This window comes from Heteronotia binoei, unplaced genomic scaffold, assembly GCF_032191835.1.
Source record: "Heteronotia binoei isolate CCM8104 ecotype False Entrance Well unplaced genomic scaffold, APGP_CSIRO_Hbin_v1 ptg000674c, whole genome shotgun sequence".
NCBI classification, from domain to species: Eukaryota; Metazoa; Chordata; class Lepidosauria; order Squamata; family Gekkonidae; genus Heteronotia; species Heteronotia binoei.
In genome coordinates this window covers 113,826-132,652 of record NW_026800067.1, presented here as the reverse complement: position 1 = coordinate 132,652, position 18,827 = coordinate 113,826, and the positions used below count along the sequence as shown (strand labels likewise).

Sequence of the window (18,827 nt, the reverse complement as noted above, 5' to 3'; positions counted from 1 at the left end):
GTGCCCACTTCATTCACTCTCAAAGTCTACATTCGGGGAGCCGAACAGAGGCAAGTTGACCTTCAGGAAGACCAACTGCTCAACTGTCCAGGGTTGCAGGCGATTGCGATGTGGGCAGACAATGACGCCCATATGTGAAAAGACGCGCTCGCTCTGCACGCTCGTCGGTGGGCATGAGAGGAACGCCTTGGCCACAGAGGAGAGGGCCGGCCAGACCCCCTTCTTCGTGACCCAGTAGTCCAAAGGAGACATTCCTGCAGCTTGAGGGGCTCAAAAAGATAGTCCCTCACCATCGCAGCACCCATCTTCGCTCTCGGTGCCCTACCGCTCCTAGAGGGGCCAATGACCTGCCCAATGAATGTCACCTCAGCACTCTTTGTGGCATGAGTCTGGTGGGAAACATTGCCTAGCTGGGGATGTTGGAGATGAACAACAGGAGTGGAAGTGGCAGATGAGCTGCTTCCACCCCCCTCCTCCTCAACTACCGGCACTGGACCCGCCCTGACTCTGGAACGCTCTACCTTCTGAGAGAGCTCATCTCGCCAGCGATCAAACTCGTTGGCCCACTCAGCAACTATGGCCTTAAGGCACGGGTCTAATATGGTCACCATCATGTAGACCTTATCCTGGGGGAAAGTCTGAAAGCGGGCCTCAAGCCCTTCCTGCAGCCTAACAACCAGGGCGCGCACCACTGGAAGAACGTCTGCACGGCCTTGAGCTGGCACTAGAAATGAGGCCAGGTCCTCACAGGCCATCTGGACCATGGGAACGACCAGTGCGAGCAGTTCTGTGTAGGTCTTGAAGGGCCCAAGAGTCTGAGAAATGACCATCCAATCCTCTTGGGTGAGACAGTTCTCATCCCGAAAGACCCTCGTCTCAGAGGCAAAGGCATCCAGGGCTGCTCTCTGCTCCACCATGCGATCCAGCATGGCACAGGTGGAGTGCCAACGTGGCCTGACGTCAGCGATCAGGCGGTGCCCTGGCACGCCTGTCAGTGTCTGTTTCTCACGCAGCCGATACGAGTCCGTATTGCTGCGTGAGAAGTGACCCGTGATGTGCCGACATTTCTGGAGCAGAAGTCGGTACTCATGGGTCGCGGCTAGATACAGACAATCCTGGCTTTTTGTCTGTCCCAATGCGTCCTTAACCACAAGGTGGAGAAGGTGGGCCACGCAAGGAAGGCAGTTTAGGCCCGGATGCTGAACAGCCGCCTTGATGTTGGAGCCACCGTCAGTCACCACGAAGCCCATGGCGACGTCCCCGCTGCCTACCCAGCCCTCTAACTGAGAGGATGGCTCTAAGAGTCTCCGCCATGTGCGGCGTGTCGACTACTTCGGCGAACAGCAAGGCCCAGTGATATCAGGCCCGGCGGCCCTGATTCTGCCTGTCGCTACTGCCACCCCCACCCTGCAGCTCTCTGGGTTGCCACCAATGCACAGTCAGGGAGAGATACCCCTCGAATGCATGATGGGAGCTCCAGACATCTGAGGTGAAATGAACAGTCCCCCCGGCAGCACGGGACAAATGCTCCTTCACCACAGATCTGGTCGCCCTGAAAACATAAGAACATAAGAGAAGCCATGTTGGATCAGGCCAATGGCCCATCAAGTCCAACACTCTGTGTCACACAGTGGCCAAAAAATTTTTATATATATGTATATATATATATATATATATATATATATATATATATATATATATATATATATATATATATATATATATACACACACACACACACACACACACACACAAACAAACACACTGTGGCTAATAGCCACTGATGGACCTCTGCTCCATATTTTTATCTAAACCCCTCTTGAAGGTGGCCATGCTTGTGGCCGCCACCACCTCCTGTGGCAGTGAATTTCACATGTTAATCACCCTTTGGGTGAAGAAGTACTTCCTTTTATCCGTTTTAACCTCTCTGCTCAGCAATTTCATCAAATGCCCATGAGTTCTTGTATTGTGAGAAAGGGAGAAAAGTACCTCTTTCTCTACTTTCTCCATCCCATTCATTATCTTGTAAACCTCTATCATGTCACCCCGCAGTCGATGTTTCTCCAAGCTAAAGAGTCCCAAGCGTTTCAACCTTTCTTCATAGGGAAAGTGTTCCAGCCCTTTAATAATTCTAGTTGCCCTTTTCTGGACTTTCTCCAATGCTATAATATCCTTTTTGAGGTGCGGCGACCAGAACTGCACACAGTACTCCAAATGAGACCGCACCATCGATTTATACAGGGGCATTATGATACTGGCTGATTTGTTTTCAATTCCCTTCCTAATAATTCCCAGCATGGCGTTGGCCTTTTTTATTGCAAACGCACACTGTCTTGACATTTTCAGTGAGTTATCTACCATGACCCCAAGATCACTCTCTTGGTCAGTCTCTGCCAGTGCACACCCCATCAACTTGTATTTGTAGCTGGGATTCTTGGCCCCAGTGTGCATTACTTTGCAATTGGCCACATTGAACCGCATCTGCCACGTTGACGCCCACTCACCCAGCCTCAACAGATCCCTTTGGAGTTCCTCACAATCCTCTCTGGTTCTCACCACCCTGAACAATTTAGTGTCATCCGCAAACTTGGCCGCTTCACTGCTCACTCCCAACTCTAAATCATTTATGAACAAGTTAAAGAGCATGGGACCCAGTACCTAGCCCTGCGGCACCCCACTGCTTACCGTCCTCCACTGCGAAGACTGCCCATTTATACTCACTCTCTGCTTCCTATTACTCAGCCAGTTTTTGATCCACAAGAGGACCTGTCCTTTTACTCCATGACTCTCAAGCTTTCTAAGGAGCCTTTGATGAGGAACTTTATCAAAAGCTTTCTGTAAGTCAAGGTAAACAACATCTATCAGGTCTCCTTTGTCCACATGTTTGTTCACCCCCTCAAAGAAATGTAACAGGTTAGTGAGGCAAGATCTTCCCTTACAGAACCCATGCTGAGTCTTCCTCAATAACCCGTGTTCATCAATGTGCCTTCTCATTCTGTCCTTGATAATGCTTTCTACGAACTTTACCAGTATTGAAGTCAGACTGACTGGCCTTTAATTTCCCGGATCTCCTCTGGAACCCTTTTTAAAATGGGGGTGACATTTGCTACCTTCCAGTCCTCAGGAACGGAGGTAGATTTCAATGAAAGATTACAGATTTTTGTTAGAAGATCCACAAGTTCAACTTTGAGTTCTTTCAGAAGTCTCGGATGTATGCCATCCGGACCCAGTGACTTATTAGTTTTTAATTTGTCTATCAGTTGTAGGACCTCCTCTTTTGTCACCTCAATCTGACTCAGGTATTTCAACACCCCTTCCAAAATTAGTGGTTCTGGGACGGGCAAAAAGTTCTCATCTTCCACAGTGAAGACGGAGGCAAAAAATGCATTCAGCTTCTCAGCCATTTCCCTATCCTCCTTCAGTAATCCTTTTACCCCATGGTCATCCAGGGGCCCCACTGCCTTCCTGCCTGGTTTCCTGCTTCTAATATATTTGAAGAAATTTTTATTGTTGGTCTTTATGTTTTTTGCAATATGCTCCTCATAGTCCCTTTTTGCCTGCCTGATCACAGTCTTGCATTTCATTTGCCACAGCCTGTGTTCCCTTTTACTAATCTCACTTGGACTGGTTTTCCACCGCTTAAAGGAGTCCTTCTTACCTTTTACAGCTTCCATTACTTTGTTTGTTAACCATGCAGGCCTTTTCTTATGCCTGTTTGTGCCTTTCCTAACTTGTGGTATGTATTTTATCTGAGCTTCTAGGATTAAGGTTTGAAATAGTCTCCAAGCTTCCCCAAGGGTTTTGACCATATTTACCTTTCCTTTCAGTTTCCTCCTCACATGCCTCCTCATCTCAGAGAATTTACCCCTTTTAAAGTTAAACGTAGTTGTGGCGGTCTTTTTGGGCAACTCCCTATTTATACAAACGGTGAAATCAATAACATTATGGTCACTGCTCCCAAGCGGCACAATCACTTTTACATCTCTCACCAAGTCTTGGGCATTACTTAGGACCAAATCCAGGCTCACCCCACCCCTGGTAGGTTCTGAGACCATCTGCTCCATAGCACAGTCATTGAGAGCATCACGAAACTCAATCTCTTTCTCTTGACCAGAACACATATTGACCCTGCTGGGACAATGGTCCTGCTAAGGGTGGTTCTAGCAGGAACTTTGTACAAGGACGCCAGGGAGTCGAGCACCCCAGGATTCTTGACCACTGAAAATGGAAGCCCATGGGCAATCGACCTGGCAAGTTTCCAGGCTATCACCCTCCTGCCGTGCCTGATTCCTCCTCTTGGCACAGAGGTGCCAACCCTCCCAAACATCTCAGGCAGAGATGCCTGGCATCCCTGTTCTCCAACGGAATGCTCCTGGAGAGCGGAGGTAGTCGTGATGGGAGGGACCTCCTGGCTAAGTGGTGTTGTTGGCCGCTTGGGCAACACAGCACCAGCCTGCTTCTCCCCCTTAAGAAGCACCCCCGGGTGGTGCATCCGCAGATGATTCCGCATCCCCCCCAGAGTCAGGTGGGCAGAGTCCCGCCCATGACTGATCCGGGCCCTGCACAGCTTGCACTACGCATAGCTTGGATACTCCATAAGTCAGAAATGCTTCCATACTTCGGAGGTGAACGGATGCCCAAATTGACTGGCAGCTTGGGTGTCCGGAGCCACCTCCTTTGAGGTGCTCAGGGCAGACACATCGTGTCTCAGGGTGGCAGGAGGAGCTGGCCGCCGGGGGGAAGTGGGCGGAGATGGAGGCACCTCGTGTGTCTCCATCTCTTCCCCCTCCACCCCATGCGGACTCCCCTCCTGGCCATCCCCTGAAGGACTGCTGGTGCCCAAAGGAACTGAAGAAGGGGTCTGGTCCTCCTCAACCAACTTATCCTCCAGCTCCTGCATGACACTCTGCACCCTCCTTGGGGTGATCGTTTTGGACAGAAAACTGTCCCCAAAGCTCATCTCCAAGGAGGGCTGCTCTTGCTGCCCCTCCTCCAGCTGCTGAGGCCGAGTGACATCAGCTGGAGGAGAGACTGCCTGAGCAGCAGACCCCTGCTCAGTGCCAGCACGTAATGGCACCTCTGCTGGGGGGCGCCCCAGCAGTAGTCTCGATGAAGGGCCCAAGGTGGGCCTTCTTCTTCATCACACTCCTCCGGCCAGAGGTCGGAGTGCTGGTAGGCGGCTGTGGAGTGGCCCCACGCACAGGTGGGGGGGAAATCTGGGTCCTCCCCCTCCCCTCCACCCCTCTAGTCTTCTCCTTGGCCTTGCCCCCAGGGCCCCTCTTCTGCTGCCTGTTACTCATGTCACCCTTGGCCAGCCTCACAGAACCTGAACTGAGAGTGGGGTTTTTTACAAACCTAACTCACTGCACTGTACCCTAAACCAACAGGTGCCCTGATTTCTTTTTAAGAACCCTCCAACCAAAACTTGTTTATTTGTTTTTTTGGTCCCTAACCTGTCCCTCTTTGGGTTGGGGTAGTAGTAGTCTTGTAAAGTTTAGGAGACTAGGTGACCCTGCCTCTCCCTGGCTACAGTTTTTAAAAGGCTACCTTGAGATGAAGGCAATCCTTGTTATATCCTCCTAGTTAAACTTCTCCTAACTAGATCCTGAGACAAACCTGATTTCCTTGCAAACTAGAAATCAGGTGTCCCCTATAACTTGAGAGAAGCTGTGGTTTACCCTGCGGAAATCTAAGGATGCACCGGCTTTCAGTAGCTGAAAGCCAGATGCACTGCTGCTGCAACCCTAGTCTCTTTAAAAGGGAGCCTGATGTGGCCTAGTAGTCATGCTGCCTTTTATGAGAAACCTAAAATCTTTTTAAATCACCCCTATATGGCCTACTTGAATTTTTAAAGGAGATAAAGCCCTAAACTGGATTAATTTTGTTTTAAATTTCAAAGAAACACAATCCCTAAAAACACCCTTATCAGGCCACACAACAGTGCTTACTTGGATACCCAAGTAAGCAAAAAATCAAAAGAACAACAATGTTGCTGATGGCTGGGCCATCAGCTACACAACAGCCCTGCAAAGCATGCATTTGCAATGCATTTTGCAAATGCATGCTTTGGATTGGCTGCTGGGGCTCCTCTTCCCCCCCCCTCCCTGATCCCAGGGAGGCTATGGGAGAGGCGGGAAAAGGCTACCAAAGGCGGGAAAGTTGGCAAGCAGTTCCCCTGAGGCTGCAGAAGCCCCTTTCCCGCCTTTTGCATTGAAATCCGTATACTTCCGAATATATATACGGAAGTATACAGTGAGCTGTATTCAGCTGCTGCATAATGGGCCCCAATTGGAATCGGCTGCAGCCGATTCTGTATACAGCCGAATCAGTGGTGATTTGGCGGCTAATTCGGTTCGGCTGAACCGAATGCACATCCCTAATAGCAGATGCTATCTGGAGGGAAGAGAACGGAGCTCAAACCTCAGCCGTTCATACTAGTCCATGAACAATACTTTGATGTGACTTTTGGCTAATTATCCTCATTAAAGTATCTCTCAAATCAGAATCAACAAAATCACCCTGAGAAAGGGTCGCAAGGTACCTCTTGGCATCTGCCAGGGGAGGATTTACTGGGAGCAAGAGGGAAGCCTAGTCCTAAAGAAGCCATTCCAGCCTCAGTGCCTGGGCAGAGTGTAAAATATACCATTGCAATAGAGTCCAAAGCAAGCTATTCTATCCTAGAAAGAAAGGCAGAAAGACAGATGGATGAAAGAACGTATACGTCTGCTCTGAGAGAGATTTGTGTAGGGTTGCCAAGTCCAATGTAAGAAATATCTGGGGACTTTGGGGATGGAGCCAGGAGACTCTGGGGGTGGACCAGGAGACATTAGGGGTGGAGCAAAGATCAAGGCTGTAACAAGCATAATTGAACTCCAAAGGGAGTTCTGGCCATCACATTTAAAGGGACGGCACACCTTTTCAATGCCTTCCTTCCATAGGAAATAATGGATAGGGTCACCTTTTGGGGGGCTCATAGAATTGCACCCCCTGGTCCAATCGTTTTGAAACTTGGGGGATATTGTGGGGAGAGGCACTAGATGCTGTGCTGAAAATTTGGTGCCTCTACTTTAAAAAACAGCCCCCCCATAGCCCCAGATAACCATGGATCAATTCTCCATGATTTTCTAAGGAAATAAATCTCCATAGGGAATAATAGAATTCCCAGCAGACATTTCCCCCCTCCCCCCGCTTTCTGACGACCCTGAAGCGGGGGGAGGGCCTCCAAATCGGGGATCCCCTGCCCCCACCTGAGGATTGGCTACCCTAGATTTGTGGTACCTACAGCTTTGTTCTCTAAATACAGGCCACCAGGCCTCAGATTCAGCAGGAGCTCACAGGAGCACAGCTCCTGAGGGTTCCTCCTCCTCCTCCCCACCTTGTCCATTGAATAGTAGGTGTAGCTGCATAACAATCCCTGAATGAGCTCCACCACCTATTTTTCTACAAATAGGCCACACCGAGGACCAAAATACACATTGTGTCTAACCAGGCATTCAGTTACATCAACCTGCAGGGACTAGTCATTAACATCCTCCACAGCAGGCCTCAGATTCAGTGGGAGCTCACCGAAGCACAGCTCCTGCACCTTTCTGAGAGTTCCACCTCCTCCTGCTGAGAGTTCTGCCTCCTTGTCCACTGAATAGTATGTGCAGCTGCATAACAATCCCTGGATGAGCTCCACCACCTATTTTTCTACAAAATGACCGCTGCTCCACACCATTCCATAAAGTTCAAAATTCTACAAGGAAGAAGGAAGGGCTCCCTCATACACCCTTTCCCCCCAGGGGAAGGAGCCACGGGGGAGGCCTGTTTACCCCTCCCTCAGATTCCACATGCCCAAGATGGATCTGTGGAGCTCAAGGAAAGGGGCAAATGGGACCGCTCCACAGGCTTCTCAAGCTATTCAGCTCTGGTTTCTCCTCAAAAAGTCTTGTCCCAACACGCAAGCACAAGCACTTTTTGTTACATGTATTGCATCATTGTACAGTGAAACAGATTTCAGGGAAGTCCATTATTTGGCTAGACATTCTATTACAGCCTGATACATTTTATGATGAAACAGTTTTTAGAGAAGTTTGTTTTCCAGCTGGACATCCTATTACAGCCTGATACGTTTCCCAAGGGAACATGACACCTTTTCTGTTTACGATCTTGTTTCTGACCAGTGGAAACTAGAAACTAGAAATCAGGTGTCCCCTATAACTTGAGAGAAGCTGTGGTTTACCCTATGGAAATCTAAAGATGCACCGGCTTTCAGTGGCTGTAAGCCAGATGCACTGCTGCTGCAACCCTAGTCTCTTTAAAAGGGAGCCTGATGTGCCCTAGTGGTCACGCTGCCTATTATGAGAAACCTAAAATCTTTTTAAATCACCCCTATCTGGCCTACTTGAATTTTGAAAGGAGATAAAGCCCTAAACTGGATTAATTTTGTTTTAAAATTCAAAGAAACACAATCCCTAAAAACACCCTTATTAGTGGGGCAGCCAATTTAGTGGCCCTAGCCAAACCGAGAGCACACTCAGATTCCAAAAATCACTCTATAAAAACATGAAAGTGACCCAGCCCACACAGCCCACACACACCTTCGCCAACCCCCATACCAACCAGAGGTAATTTTAAAAAACCAAAACAAAACCAGCAGAATCAGAAAAGGCCAAGCAACTCAAGTGTTAAAAAAGTGGCCTTTTCACCAATAAGAAAGCTCAGGCCAAATCAGTCAACAACACCTCAACCCCCACCCCAAACCAGGAAAAGGGACAACAGGAGAAAAGGCCAAGCAACTCAACTGTTAAAAAGTGGCCTTTTCACCAATAAGAAAGCTCAGGCCAAATCAGTCAACAACACCCCCACCCCAAACCAGGAAAAGGGACAACAGGAGAAAAAGGCCAAGCAACTCAACTCTAAAAAAGGGGCCTTTTTACCAATAAGAAACCACAGGCCAAATCAGTCAACAACACCCCCCCCCCCCAAAAAAAAAAACAGAACCAGTCTGGTAAGGCTGAGTGAGAGAGCAACAGGCAGCAGCTGAAGCCAAGGGACAGCCAGCAGCAGCACAATCTCTCACACCAACCAACACACAGCAAAACAGCAGCAATGGAGGAGTCCACCCAAGAAGACTCCTTAAAAAGGTTCTCTGGCACTACAGAGAGCACTTTCAAAAAATAGCACTGCTCTCTGATTGGCCAGACAACAGTGCTTACTTGGATACCCAAGTAAGCAAAAAATCAAAAGAACAACAATGTTGCTGATGGCTGGGCCATCAGCTACACAACAGCCCTGCAAGGCATGCATTTGCAATGCATTTTGCAAATGCATGCTTTGGAGTGGCTGCTGGGGCTCCTCTTCCCCCTCCCCCCCCTCCCGGAACACAGAGAGGCTATGGGAGAGGCGGGAAAAGGCTACCAAAGGCGGGAAAGGAGGCAAGCAGTTCCCCTGAGTTTGCAGAAGCCCCTTTCCCACCTTTTGCATTGAATTCCGTATACTTCCGAATATATATACGGAAGTATACGGTGAGCAGTATTCGGCTGCTGCATAATGGGCCCCAATTGACATCGGCTGCAGCCAATTCTGTATACAGCCTAATCAGTGGTGATTCGGCGGCTAATTCGGTTCAGCCGAACCGAATGCACACCCCTAATAGCAGATGCTATCTGGAGGGAAGAGAACGGAGCTCAAGCCTCAGGCGATCATACTAGTCCAGGAGCAATACTTTGATGTGACTTTTGGCTAATTATCCTCATTAAAGTATCTCTCAAATCAGAATCAACAAAATCATCCTGAGAAAGGGTCGCAAGGTACCTCTTGGCATCTGCCAGGGGAGGATTTACTGGGAGCAAGAGGGAAGCCTAGTCCTAAAGACGCCATTCCAGCCTCAGTGCCTGGGCAGAGTGTAAAATATACCATTGCAATAGAGTCCAAAGCAAGCTATTCTATCCTAGAAAGAAAGGCAGAAAGACAGATGGATGAAAGAACGCATACGTCTGCTCTGAGAGAGATTTGTGTAGGGTTGCCAAGTCCAATGTAAGAAATATCTGGGGACTTTGGGGGTGGAGCCAGGAGACTCTGGGGGTGGACCAGGAGACAATAGGGGTGGAGCAAAGATCAAGGCTGTAACAAGCATAATTGAACTCCAAAGGGAGTTCTGGCCATCACATTTAAAGGGACAGCACAGCTTTTCAATGCCTTCCTTCCATAGGAAATAATGGATAGGGGCAGCTTCTTTTGGGGCTCATAGAATTGCACCCCCTGGTCCAATCGTTTTGAAACTTGGGGAATATTTTAGGGAGAGGCACTAGATGCTGTGCTGAAAATTTGGTGCCTCTACCTTAAAAAACAGGGGGCCCCCCCAGAGCCCCAGATACCCGTGGATCAATTCTCCATGATTTTCTAAATCTTTCCAGTTGGTTAAATCATTGCGGATTTCTTTCAATATTTTTTCATAATTGTCTCTATATAAAGACTTTAAATCACTTGTAAGCTGAATTCCCAAATACTTTATCTTTTTTTCATACTTGAAACCACTACTAGGCAGGATTGCTACAATAAAAATGAACATTCTTCCAAGAATTTTGTTTTTGTTTCAAACAATCCCAATTATCTTACCCAAATTATTCTTCCAACAACTCAACTCTATGATCAAGACGTTTATTTGGCAAGGCAAGAAAGCTAGAATCAAATTGAAAGTCCTACAAGATAGTAAACTAAGAGGTGGTCTAGCCTTACCTGACTGGAACTTGTATTACAAAGCTTGTTGCATTGCTTGGCTGAGAGTCTGGTGTAAGCTAGACAATAAAAAATTATTGACCATTGAGGGTGCTGGCCTGGGGGAAGGCTGGCACAGCTATATGTGGTATCATGCTCCTATCAAAACTGGCCGGTTTTTTAGACATGAAATAAGAAGATCTTTGTACAAGACCTGGGAAGAAATTAAAGTACACTATACTTATACTCCAAGGTGGTTATCTCCGATAGAAGCTCTGACCCATCCAAACTTGTACAACTGGGACATCTTACAAGACTATGCTTACTTGTTAAACAACCAGAATGAGCTGATTGAGGAGGAGCTTCCTAAGTTAAGTTGGTGGCTCCAGTGCCAACTCAAGTCAAGATTTCGTAAAGATAAGGAAAAGGGTTTTACGAACACACCAATTGATCTAGTTCTTATCTTAGAATCTAAACAGAAGATAATTTCTAAAGTATATGACTGGTTACTTCAAATTAAGATGCAGGACGAGGTCGTGAAAGAAGCATGGATCCGTTGGCTGAAGGACTTTGGTTACAATATAGATTTGGAAGAATGGGAAAAACTATGGAAGCGGAACATAAAATTGATGAATCCAGCAGAATTGAAAGAAAATCTATACAAAATGGTTTATAGATGGTACCTTACGCCAGATAGGTTGGCAAAAATCTATCCCACATATTCCAACAAATGTTGGAAATGTCTAGAAGCTAAAGGCTCCCTGTTTCATATATGGTGGAAATGTAAACATGCTAAAAAATATTGGTCACAAGTTAATATTTGGATCCAAAAAAATTTAAAAATGCAAATTAACCATGTGCCGGAACTGTATTTGTTAAATATCTGTAGACAAAACTTGCCTCTTTCTAAACTGAAACTGTTATTGTATATAGTTACCACAGCTAGAATTTTGTATGCCAAATATTGGAAAAATGGGAAAACCCCCAATAGAGATGAATTTATTAACAAGTTGTTGGTAGCCGCAGAATCTGATCTAATGTCCACAAGATTAAGAAACGGCAATGTGCAAAAATGTTAAGAGGAATGGGACCCTATTTATAAATGGGTTAAAAGCAGAGGTGTCGGATCGGAAAGGGGCAAAGGGGCACTCAGTTACATCAACCTGCAGGGACTAGTCATTAACAACCTCCACAGCAGGCCTCAGATTCAGTGGGAGCTCACCGAAGCACAGCTCCTGCACCTTTCTGAGAGTTCCACCTCCTCCTGCTGAGAGTTCCGCCTCCCTGTCCACTGAATAGTATGTGCAGCTGCATAACAATCCCTGGATGAGCTCCACCACCTATTTTTCTACAAAATGACCGCTGCTCCACACCTTTCCATAAAGTTCCAAATTCTACAAGGAAGAAGGAAGGGCTCCCTCATACACCCTTTCCCCCCAGGAGCAGCCACGGGGGAGGCCTGTTTACTCCTCCCTCAGATTCCACATGCCCAAGATGGATCTGTGGAGCTCAAGGAAAGGGGCAAATGGGACCGCTCCACAGGCTTCTCAAGCTATTCAGCTCTGGTTTCTCCTCAAAAAGTCTTGTCCCAACACGCAAGCACAAGCACTTTTTGTTACATGTATTGCATCATTGTACAGTGAAACAGATTTCAGGGAAGTCCATTATTTGGCTAGACATTCTATTACAGCCTGATACATTTTATGATGAAACAGTTTTTAGAGAAGTTTGTTTTCCAGCTGGACTTCCTATTACAGCCTGATACGTTTCCCAAGGGAACATGACACCTTTTCTATTTACGATCTTATTTCTGAGCAGTGGTTGGCAGGTGAGGAATCAACAGCTACCAGTCTGGATTCAAACACAGACCCAGGCAGACAAGGTAAGTATCTCCATTTCAGCGAAGCTAATTATTAGACATTCCTCATTACAATAAACTATAAGTGCCTCAAGGGCTCGTCTCAGCCTTACTGCAGATTGTGACAAGTGTCATCTGCATTTAAAGTTGTGGCAATAGATCTATTTGCCATATTTGCTGAATGGAAATCAGGGTTGGATAGAATCTGCACCATGGAGTTAATGTAAAGGTAGAGAGAGGAGAGAGGTAGCATAAGCAGCCTTGTTGAAGTACCTATGTGCCCCTTCCAACATAAGGGAAAGCACTTGTGCTACGATGAAAAATTGTCAATAGCTGCAGAAGGCTATTCAACGCTCAGGTAGGAGTTTTAGGTCTTCTGAGAACTACGAGCTCTTAGGATCCCTACTTCAACTTAAAAGGGAATATAGGAATTTAATAAAGACAAAAAAACAACAATAGCAGTATATGCAAAAACAGTGGGATCTTCTTATCAATGCCTCTAGGAGAAAGATCAGAAAGAAATTTTGGTATCTGATTTCTAAAACAAACTATCAACCCATAGTGGGGAATACTATTGATCCACAAAACTGGGTCCAATACTTCTTTGAGCTTTATATGCATGTACATCCAATAATGGATTTTCCTCAGATTAATGTCCAAGTATTACCCTCCTGGCCTAAAGTTACCATCTGGAAAATAGAAAATTTGATAAATAAAAATGAAACCAGGGAAGGCCCCCGGTCCTGACTTTCTACCTTTGGATTTTTTCCATAACAGGGTCAGCTGGTGGGCCCTCATATTAGCAGAAGTTTTCACTTTAGTAAATGAGTCAGGCAAAATTCCAGAAGGTTGGAAGCAGACCCTTATCGTTCTGATCTACAAAAAAAGCGATAGACTAAATCTGAGTAACTATCATCCGATTAGTCTTCTCTCAGCAGTGGGCAAGCTGCATGCATCCTGTTTGTTAGACAAGTTGACCAGCTGGATGACAGACAATTCTATATTGGTCCCTGAGCAAGCAGGCTTCCGGTCACGTTATTCTACCCTGGACCACTGTTTTGTCTTGTCTCGTCTTATAAAAAAATACACTTCTTTTCCCAGTGGTTCAACTTACGTATCCTTTATGGACTTAAAGACGGCATTTGGTACTGTTAACTATGGTATAGACACTCTCCCACTTTGGTTGATTCAATGACTATATGATTCATCTGAAGCGCAAGTCCGAGTTAACAATCAAGGACTCTTGTCAGATTCCTTTAAATTGCATAGGAAGGTCAGGCAGGGTTGTGTCTTGGCACCCTCCCTGTTTAATCTTTTTATAAATGATCTCCCAGGAAAACTTAGGCTTTCTAACTCACATGCAGCTATGTTGGCAAATCTTCCCATCTCTACACTTACATATGCTGACGACACTTTACTGATAGCCCTCTCTCCAGTGGAATTATGACGTCTACTGACAGCATCTGGGAACTATTGCAGAAACAAAGGTCTAACTATTAATTACGATAAATCTAAGATCGTCGTTTTTACAAAAAAAATCCTGACCCACCATGCATGTTTGGCAGCTGAATGGGAAGAAATTGCAACAGTTAACTAGTTATAACTACTAAAGTTTGAAATTCCAATCTAGTCTGACGTGGAAAAATCATATAGCCCTTATGAATGAGAAAGCCCAAAGAACAACCAATGGAATCCTGCTTTTTTTTCTCTAGAGGTGGGCAACATATCCCCTCGGCTCTTAAGCTTTTTGAAGCTAAAGTAGTTACCCAGCTTTTACATGGTGTTCCCTTGTTAGTCGGTGAATGTCTTGATATCATCTTGATACCGTTTTTCATAGTTTTCTTAGAAAGCTTTTAGCTGTTCCTTATTGTGTAGCAGGGATTGCCATTAGAGCTGAGCTGGGGATTCGATCCCTGAAGGATAAAGCACGGGCTGCAATTTTTGGTTATCGCTTAAAGCATCTCCCCCCCCCCCCCGGATAGTCCATAAAGTGCATTACCAAGGGACTCATATGTTAATCCCTGGTTCGAACATGCAGATGCCCAACTCCTAACCTTAGGTTTAGATAATACCTTATTGTTGACTATGTCCCTTTCTGCAGCTCGCTCCCTGATGAAAAAAAAGGTTATTTCAGTGAGATTTGAAAAGCACTGCTGCCCGTGCTCGCCGCATGTGCTCTCCTGCTTTTTTTGGTTTTACATATCTTAAGTTCCACTATCCATATATAGACTTTCTGATTATCCCAGCTTACAAAAGAGCTTTCTTTTTAGCTAGGTTTAATGCCTTGCCTACAGCTGTTCTAACTGGGCGCTACGGTAGAAAACCCTACTCTGACTGTTTATGTGACTGCGGATCCAGCTCTATCGAAACTGTAAAGCATATATTTTTCTTCTGCCAAAGCTACACACATTTAAGAACACAGTTCACTAAGGCATTAATTTCTGGCATCGACCTACCTATAGTAAGCAAGCATCATTTTTTGCTTGGTGGTTTTGATCCAGCCATTACAATCGAGTAGTAAAATTTCTTTTGGGTTTCCTTGGTTTTAAGAGCTCTGAGGAAAATGTTAAGAAATAAGCATGTTATATTAGCAAAACAATCAAACTGAGAAAAGAGTTAATAATTAGGAAAACTTAAAATTCATGTTTAATGTTAATGTTTTATAGATAGAGAATTTTATGATTTAAATGTATTTTGGATTGATTTTGTATCTTTTATATGCTTATGATCAATTGGTCTGTGAGCATCAATAAATGATGATGATAAGCAGCCTAGAAGAAGAAGAAGACTGCAGATTTATACTCTACCCTTCTCTCTGAATCAGAGACTCAGAGTGTCTTACAATCTCCTATATCTTCTCTCCCCACAACTGACACCCTCTGAGGTGCTTGGGGCTGAGAGGACTCTCACAGCAGCTGTCCTTTCAAGGACAACTTCTACAATAGCTATGGCTAACCCAAGGCCATTCCAACAGCTGCAAGTGGAGGAGTGGGGAATCAAACCCAGTTCTCCCAGATAAGAGTCTGCACATTTAACCACTACACCAAACTGGCTAGAAGACTTTGTAGGGTGACATTTCCCCTTTTGGGCATACCATGTAGGATCCGAGGTTATGCTGCTTGTGTTCTGCTTCCTTATTTAAATAGTGGGGAGTGACACAAGTTCTAAACATCCAACATAGCGTGTATGGAGATAGGCAGGCCGGGAGGCCGGCAAGCAGCAGGACCTATCATGGTGGCTCTGCCCGAAATCCAGTGGACTTTCCCTGCCCATTCACATGGGCATTTACAAGGGGGCTTGTGCATGCACGCATAGGCTCAATTCACCTGATCTGAATGCAGGGCTTTTTTTTTTTTAGCAGGAGCTCCTTTGCATATTAGGCCACACACCCCTGATGCAGCCAATCCTCTAAGAGCTTACAGTAGGTCCTGAAAGAAGAGCCCTGTAAGCTCTTGGAGGATTGGCTGCATCAGGGGGTGTGGCCTAATATGCAGCCGAGTTCCTGCTACAAAAAAAAAAAAAGCCCTGTCTGAATGTATGCTCCAGACTGTAGGGGTGGTTCCCAGATTTGTGGAGATCATATGCTGAATTTATATAGTGTCTGTTTGAAGCAAATGAATGTAAGTGGCGATGAGACAAACATGCTTTATTATAATTATAATAACATAGAAGACACCAAATTAAATGCAGATTGAAATATGAACCACTGTTATATCAATTCCTTTTAACGCCCTTGACGGTTGCGGCCCTAGTCCTGCTTTAGAGAGACACAGATTTACATTAGAAAGAAATAATTTTTTTACAAAAACATCCACAAGGACAAACTGGAAACATACGACATAAAAACATAAAAACATAAAAGCTCTATGGAGACCATTTTGCACCATCAAAAAACCCCTCAGTCTTCTAACAAAAGTTTACAATCTTTACAAAAAGAAAATTAGCCTTGAGAATGTGGTCAGGTAAAAAAGCAATCAACGTGGAATAATAATTGTTTAGCAGTCTCTAATGACGTTTTTGCAAAAACATCTGCATCAGAATTGTCTAGGAAAGACACAAAGCATTTTATAAACATTGTGGAAGGCATGCAGGTGCCAAACGGAGCAGTTTTAATGACACTCGATGGCTGATAACAGTCCGGCACTTTGGGTCGACTCAGAGACTCCTCTGTGCAGATGGCCCAAAGTCGACCCAAAAAGGCTGTGCAGACGGCCACCCGTCCTCCTCCCGTCCTCACCCCATCCTCCAGGCCCCTGAGGCCGGCTCAAAAACCTACCACTTCCAAACTGGTAGCAAATCTTTGAGCCGGCCATCAGTTGCGTCCCCGCCATTTGGACGGGGAAGGGTGCAAGTGAGGCAACTTGGCGGTGTGGAAGCGCCAAGCTACCCCAAGCTGTTTCCAACTTTTTCCCCCTAGCAGCCTGGTGGGAGCATCTGTGCGCAGGTGTGCTCTGCCCCTTTAGGAAACACTTCTGAGGCGCCTCCACTCATCGAGGCGCCCAGCCACCACACATACGGGATGGGGCCGCCATCCTGGTACCGCGTGGAGGCTCTGGGATGGCTCTTTTTAAGCCGACCTGCTTTCGGCCGCCTTCCACTCCCCCCAGAATGCCCGTCTGTTCTCAGCCAATCTGTCAGCTCTCTACACAAACATTCTCCACCATGAAGCAAGATGTGGAAGATTTTCTTGACAAACGTGTGGTTAAATTTCCTCCAATTTAGTTTTTGGCTCTCATTCTCCTTTTTTTTTTTTTTAAACCCTACTTTAGGTTTGGAGCAGCTATGAGTAGCCCTATGGCACCCAGCATAGCCGATTAATTTATGGGTTATTTTGAAACTGCATTTATTTTTGTTCCCTTGGTAAACCCCTTCCAAAATATATTTGGCTTGATATGAATGGTCGTTTTCTCACCACGTGTGCCTGTGATTCAGGCCCAAGGGAACTGGATAGGTGTTCAAAAGCACAGGGAGTCTTCAGTGCGTCATTCCTTTGGAAAGCTACTCCAGCAGCACTTTGGAGGGGGTGGTGGATGATTTATCTGTGTCAGTATCAAGAGGAAGAAGAATCTCTCACCTCTGGCAGGAGACACTGCCAAGCGACGAGCAGGCAAAGGGTCCAACAACGTATTAGGAGATGCATTCTTTGGTCCTTTTCCTCTTTGCTGCCTGCTTGCCCCCTGTTTGGCTGATGGACCAGAAGGCTCTGGATGAATTTGTGAACCTTCCTGACCCTCACTATAAATATACCTTCGTGAAGAAGTTTTTTTCGCCAATCACTACTAATATTATCCTCAATATGACCTCCCAGAAGTGGCTGAATGGTAAGCACCAATTCAAAGTATGGAACAGCTGTTGGAGTGGGGGAGGAGCACTATATTTGACCATGAAAGGCTTTGTAATAGTGATTCCCTTTAGATTAGAAGTTACCCATTCAGAAAAGTTCCAGGGGCCACTGGCTTAGATGGAAGGGTAGGGATTAGTGTAAGCAGCAGTAAAAGAAGGAGAGTGGACTTCTATATCCTACTTTTATCTTTAAAAGTTTACAATCACCTTCCCTTCCTCTCAACACAACAGGAACCTTGTGAGACAAATGGGATTGAGAGCAGCAGTGTTCCCACTCAGCTCAGTTAACGTGAGCTAGCTCAAACTTTTTTGAGCTAGTTTGGTGTAGTGGTTAAGTGCGCGGACTCTTATCTGGGAGAACCAAGTATTTCTCCTCTCTGCAAGCTCCACTGCAATGGCGTGCCTTCTCATTAACGAGATGTAATGTATTACCATCTGCTATCTTATTTGGTAGATTTAACAGGATTGAGTACTCTAACAGACATTGTCTTTGTAAACCCAAGTGCTTTGAAACTATTTCCCATGTATTATTGAACTGTCCCCTTTATGATGATATTCGTCGTATATATCTGAAAGATATTTTAGCAGATATGTTGGGCTGTGCTGACTCAGGCAAAGTCCACAAACTTTTAAATGAGTTAACTTTAACGGTTGCTAGATTTCTTCAACAGGCCATGGAAATCCGACAGAGAATGGTTCTGGAATGACCATATTCTCTTTGTTTTAATTATTTAATTTTGCTAAACTTGAAATCATTTATATTTTACTTATTTTATGTATATTAGCTTCCCTATGTACTCTATTATCTAGGATTTTATATTGTTTATATTGCTATTTTTACTGCTAAATCTGTTTTATGCCAATAAAGGCTTGCTGTTGCTGCATAGCTCCGGAAAAATGGCCCCAAAGCAAACTAATTTCTGCA

At 45.5% G+C, this 18,827-nt stretch overlaps 1 protein-coding gene across 1 annotated transcript in view; it reads left to right on the top strand.

Annotated features, from left to right (window-relative positions):
- The first annotated feature begins 17,631 nt into the window (after positions 1-17,631).
- The window catches only part of LOC132590768 (autocrine proliferation repressor protein A-like), a 32,861-nt gene continuing 31,665 nt past the window's right edge, over positions 17,632-18,827 (top strand). Inside the window, exon 1 of the mRNA XM_060263689.1 lies at positions 17,632-17,880. Coding sequence (XP_060119672.1) covers positions 17,694-17,880 — 187 coding nt within the window. The 5' untranslated portion in view covers positions 17,632-17,693. The remainder of the gene's footprint in view (positions 17,881-18,827) is intronic.